The following is a 6,000-nucleotide window of genomic DNA, read 5'->3' as shown; positions in this document are numbered from 1 at the left end:
AATCTTTGATGACATGATTGGTATGGCTTTCCTTGCCAGAATACATGTTATTGTCTAGGCAACATAATGGAAACATGAGTCAGTACATTGCTATGCATTGAGCACACAGTCGAATCAACAGCTTTTAGTTTAGTCCAGTGGTTCTTAAACTTTTTGTCTGGCGACCCCCCAAAAAACATGGAACATGTCTCGCGACCCCCTTCTCTCTAACCAGCGGAATTTGGTTTTGAAATGTTGTGAAATGGGCATTGGACACAGAGGCGCAACATCAAAGGCATTATGTCACTGACAGCCTTTGACTAAAATATTTTACAAAAATCGTTCTCTTGTTTAAACAAATACTGAACATTATAACATCGATGGAGCAGAGACACATTCCTGTTGTATTAGATTGAATTCCTTTAAAGGAAAACACCCATTTTTGGGGAAATTACCTAATTTTGCGTCTACCCCAGAGTGAGATTCAAGGATACATATCTTTCTCTTCTCTGGCCGTGGCGTGCAATAATTCAGTCTGATACGGTTAGCCTAGCTTAGCATGCTTCACTGGAAGTGGGTTGCAACACCCTACAGCTTCCTTTAGCCCACTTTACAGTAACTTTAACCCACAAGTTGGTGTGTTCCATTAAGCTCTGTGTTCCTTATGAACGAGCAGCAAATGTTGTTGTCATTTTGCGCGCCCACCTGACCTGACTGTGTAGTCTTCTGCACGTAGATGAGAGCACCAGTGTGGGTTTGTGTGGACTCCACAAGGACTACAACTATAAGGATGAAAGAGACTCTACCAAACGTCAGAAACAGCCTTGGCTGGCAACGATCACTGTCAATGTTAGTAGATTTTTTGAAAAATATAATCACCAATAGGGTGTACAGTTGTGTTTGTATTGAATGTGTATATATGTGTACATTGAATGTGTGTATGTATATTGGGTAGGATGTACTGTACACTCCTGATGGCTGGACTGCACTACTTTAGAGGGAATGATTAGTTCTGTGTTATTTGCTGTGTTATCTGTGTTAATCTTAATTGCCGTTTCACTTGTTTGACCCTCTGTTCTCCCTTCAGCATGTAGATGGACTTCCATCCAAATGTCTGGGCTCTCTTGTCACCCCCCGCTTTATCCTAACAGCTGCCCACTGTTTCAAGTTTGGAGACACAAGCCACGGGATTTCTGTTGATATTAAAGATGGACAAACCACAGGTTCCTCATACACTCGATATGCATTCATATAAAAAATATTTAAATGCAATATGCATGGAATTTATTATATTTATTGGTTACTTGACGGGTGAATAGATAACACGTTCATTCAACCGTACATAAATGCTATATAATATATTTAGGAAGCAACCTTCATGCATGCTGTAAGTGATTTTCTTCAAAATAAGAATACCCTTTTGCGGTTGTATTGTCGACCCTTCCTCTGTAATGCAAACTTCTGTTCTGTTGTAACCCGTTGTAACCCATTGTGATGACATCTTAGCATACCTGTCAACACTCCCGTTTTTCCCGGGTTTCTCCCGTATTTCTCCCAGCACCCTCCTGTTTTGTTATTTCTCCCAGAAAACTCCCGTAATTTGCATGGCCATCAAACTTCATTTTAAAATCATTGATCCATTCAGGTTGCCAGATTGTATATGAAATACACCCTACACATACACGATCACTTAGTTTCAATTTCAACCGTTTTGTCATAGGCTAAAACCGGGCAACCCAAAACCCAAATAAGGAAGCGGGTGCCAACTGCGCAGCCTGAGTCTTGTCGTAAGCAATCGGGCTAGTTGAATGGCCTACTCCAGAACTAGCTGTTGTGAAATTGTTGGGAATTTAATTGATTAACACATCACATAAACTGTTATTGAGTGTTGTTGATAGCCTACAGCCTGACAGCAAGCAGCTTTGGAGTTTTGGAAGTAGGCTGCAGGCAGGCAGCTGGTGGATACATAACTGGCATGCGTAAGGTAATGGTACGGTAAAAGCAACGACCGAAATGCAGTGTTGAAACACGTGTATGAAATATTAAATATGCAAACACAGATCCGGTATAAACACTGATAAAAAATCCCCGCCCCCCGAAAAAAAATCTCCCGTTTTTGGAAAGCTAAATGTTGACAGGTATGCATCTTAGGGTTTCCATAGTTACTTTTTAGATTTGTGTGTGCATGTTTACTGGACACGTTTAAGTAAGTCTAGTAAGTCTTCTGATTTACTTGAACATGCCCATGACATTTTCTGTTTTATTTTGATACACAAATTTTTTTTTTAAAATAAATGAAATAGAGATATAAAAATAGCATCAAAAGGAAAGGGCCAAGCCATGGCATTTTTACAACGCTTTTTCAGTTTCAGAAAATTCAATTGTGAATAGGGAATTTTCATTTGGGGGGAAAAAACATAGTATTTTTTTCCATGAAGCATTGATTACAGTATATTATGAAGCATTCGTGTATGATTTTATTTGTGCTATGCTATGCACCCACCCATGAAGTAAAATGCTATCCATTTATCTTCTAAAAGTTCATTAAGTATATGTCAACAATTATTACACCTTTTTCTACTTATGCTCATGTCTGGCCTTTATTACACTAATTTTGTTGTTTTGTGTCCTTAGTCCATAAGGTGAAGAGGTACATTCCTCATCCAAACTATAATTCCACACTCAAGAAAGATGCCGGGATACCAGAGTTTTTTGACTTTGATGTGGCACTTATCGAACTTCAGAAAGATGTTAAGATATCTGTCGAAGCAAGGTTAGTTGTTATGCCCCTCCCCTTACAGTATATCAAAGAGTATAGAGCAGGGGTGTCCAAACTACGGCCCGCGGGCCAACTGCGGCCCGCCACGCACTTTAATCCGTGCCCGTTATCATAGGCCGCTCGCTATTCCAGCATTGACAACGTTGTGATTAACTTTAGGCTACTACAAACTGCTTTACACTCTTCTTAGAGAGCGTTTACCATGTCAATATCAAAACACCTTGTTACATCGAGATACATAGTATCTCCATTGCAGCAGATCTAACTACGTTATGCTACTCCATTTAATTGGGAACGCATTTGAGCGTGCACAAGAGGGAGATACTGCGACAGGTTCCAGCTGGCTTGTTATTGTTGATAATTGATATCTTTATATAAGAAACTTTTAAAAGGAAATCGCGATGGCAACAGTAGTTTCCACTACTGACCATTTATAAACTGTGAGTCATAGGCACAGCACTAGCCATAGGCTAGGACAGGGGTCGGCAAATAGTGGCCCGCGGGCCAATTTTGGCCCGCCATTGATTCTATCTGGCCCGCGAGATGACGTTAATTTGCTGTTGAATGAATTTTTTTTTTAACCCCATGTTTTTAAAAAGAAAAAAAGGCCTACAGCAATCCCATCAATTTCAAAACATTTATTGAGGTATAGATGATAGTCCTACTAAAGTGACAAAACAGGTGGAACATCCTTGCAGTTATCCATGACGCACAGGTCGGAACGGTATTGGCACGCGAGTGCGCGTAATCTTGTGCAAAAAAACAACAACAGTGTCCTGTCTCCCTCTTCCAGTGGGCAAGGTCAAAAATAGCCTATGTTTCGTTAAATTAATAGGCTTGGCATTAAGAAATGCAGGCAGGCTCAACACATACCTCTGCTTCCATTCTTCTTTGTAGGTCCTGCATTCTGAATCAATTTTTCTTTTCAAGGCTTTTGACAACGACATTTTGCATCGATAACTAGCATATAGCAATGTTCAGCTAATCATTTACACGTCATCCAAAAGAATAATATTTGTAGCCTACACATTAGTTACGGCAAGTTGCTAGGCAAGTCGCCTGTTTCATGAGAGACGACAGGAGATGCAGCAGGCGGCATAAAAACAGCGCACATAAGCAAATAAACGTTTTTAATGGAATTAAATTAAATGCATTTTAAAAGTTAGATGATGTTTATTTTAATATAATATAATAATTAATAATTTAAATAGTAGGCCTATAACACCCCCCCCCCCCCCCATTACAAAAGCTATGGCCCGCGATGCCATTGTCTGAAAAAAAATTGGCCCGGGTCCAAACGTAATTGCCGACCCCTGGGCTAGGAGCTAGCAAAAGAGTCTTAAAGTGACAGTGCACCAGAGGTGGGACCAAGTCACTGTTTGGCAAGTCACAAGTAAGTCCCAAGTCTTAGCAGTCAAGTCCAAGTCAAGTCCCAAGTAAATACAGAGAAGGGCAAGTCGTGTCCAAGTCCAAGTCACATCAAAGCCAAGTCGAGTCCAAGTCCAAGTCCCAATCTTTTTCAAGTCCTAAACAAGTCATCAGGTACTCTTCACTTAATAATGCCATTATTAGACTATCAATCATAATTTTAGCTTTTACATATAATCCACAGTATTTTTTTTATAAATACAGATTAAAATATGTTCAATGTTTCTGTCTTGCAATCTTTTACGACATATGCATGTGCATACCTGTGTAATATACACATGTGCATACCTGAGTAATCTGTACAAAACGGATAGCTACATGACACTCAGCACAGCTGCAAATATATATATTGTTTTTCCAAATTGCGGAGCCCACTGTAAGGATGAGTAATAATTTGACTAATGGCATTTCACTGCGCTAGGCCACAGATTTGCCTGCAAACAATTTATTAGGCTGTCTGCCAGTGGCGACTCATAAGGGAAGCCAAGGTCAACCCTTTTATATTATTTAAAATATAATAATGACAGTCATTTTGTTTTAAAGTATTAATTTCTTAAGAAATACTACACATTTGATGCTGTTTATCTCATTTGTAAATGGTGCACTGTCACTTTAAGCCCATTGTGTGCCACTGTCCGCACGTTCTCATAATGATCTTTTTTTACCAGCTCCATTCAGCCTATGGCTAGTCCACAAACTCAAAAATTGTTTGTGCCACATGTATAGCACAATATTAACAATGATAAGCATGATATTAAGTTGGCACAAACAGCTTTCATTCCTTTGGAAAGAGAAGCATGTATGACATGATGCTTGCTTGACATTTTCTGTTTGCAATTAAAAGTGAATTATGAGCCCTGTAACCAGTAGCCACCTAGCTACAGTAGCTGAATGGAATGCGTTTTAATCGGCATATCATGTGCTTCATGTAAATAAATTATAGAATACTTCAAGACTCACCAGTTCCATTACACAAAGGCAAAGACAACTCTTCATATCGCTTTCCAAATCACAGTGAGTGCAGCTAGTATGTCATAGTGACCTGGATCTCCTAGTTTATAACAAAGGCTAGTGAGAACCGGATAAATTCGCAATCTCCTCTAATCTCGTATTTGTTGCCTTCACGATTTCCTTTAAATACGTTTCTTATTTAAAAGAAGATATCAATCATCATCAACAATGACAAGCCAGCTGGAACCTACTCGTTTTCTCTCCCTCTCGTGCGTGCTTAGATGCGTTCTCAATTAAATGCAGTAGGCCTAGCCTATGGCATAAGTTCAAGTTGGATCTTCATGGAGAGGTCTCGAAAAGTATCATCTTTATGTAACATGCTGTTGGTGCATTTTAACATTAAACGTTCTCTCTAACAAGAGTGCAAATCAGTTTGCAGTAAAGCTGCTATTTATTAGCTAAATGTTGGTCCTTCCTCTGTCTCTTGGTGCCCTACACACAGTGTATAACGCGTGTGGGGGTAGCGGCAGCACTGAACTGTGCTCTGGCCGCTTGTCTCCGCTATTTTTATTGGGGCCAAGCAGCGAAGCTGCGAGGACCTCATTGTGTTTCTACGTTTTCTTCCCTATTATATTTATTATTCCGTCATTGAAGTCAATGGCAGCCCATAGAACCGACTGGTGAAAAGTTTTGAAATTTAGCACAGTGATTGGACACAGTCCCATGATTCATTTCACCAAGTTTCAGGTCGGCACCTCGAGCGCTCTAGCGCCACCACCAGGCCAAAGTTGGACGTGCGTTCATGCACATAACTTTTGACCCGTTCACCCGATTGTCAAAAATGAGGTATCGTTGGAATCCTT

General features: G+C 40.0%; 1 protein-coding gene across 1 annotated transcript in view; it reads left to right on the top strand.

Moving 5' to 3' along the window:
* LOC143138713 (complement factor B-like) overlaps window positions 1-6,000 on the top strand; it is a 38,086-nt gene that overhangs the window by 22,717 nt on the left and 9,369 nt on the right. Inside the window, exons 10-13 of the mRNA XM_076299131.1 lie at window positions 3-20; window positions 716-828; window positions 1,067-1,202; window positions 2,614-2,752. Of these exons, the coding sequence (XP_076155246.1) occupies window positions 3-20; window positions 716-828; window positions 1,067-1,202; window positions 2,614-2,752 (406 nt within the window). The remainder of the gene's footprint in view (window positions 1-2; window positions 21-715; window positions 829-1,066; window positions 1,203-2,613; window positions 2,753-6,000) is intronic.

This window comes from Alosa pseudoharengus, unplaced genomic scaffold (assembly GCF_046254945.1).
Source record: "Alosa pseudoharengus isolate Yale_2024_CS ecotype anadromous, Long Island Sound unplaced genomic scaffold, YU_APseudo_1.1 YU_APseudo_1.1_scf_21, whole genome shotgun sequence".
Classification (NCBI taxonomy): domain Eukaryota; kingdom Metazoa; phylum Chordata; class Actinopteri; order Clupeiformes; family Clupeidae; genus Alosa; species Alosa pseudoharengus.
This window is presented reverse-complemented; position numbering and strand designations above follow the sequence as displayed.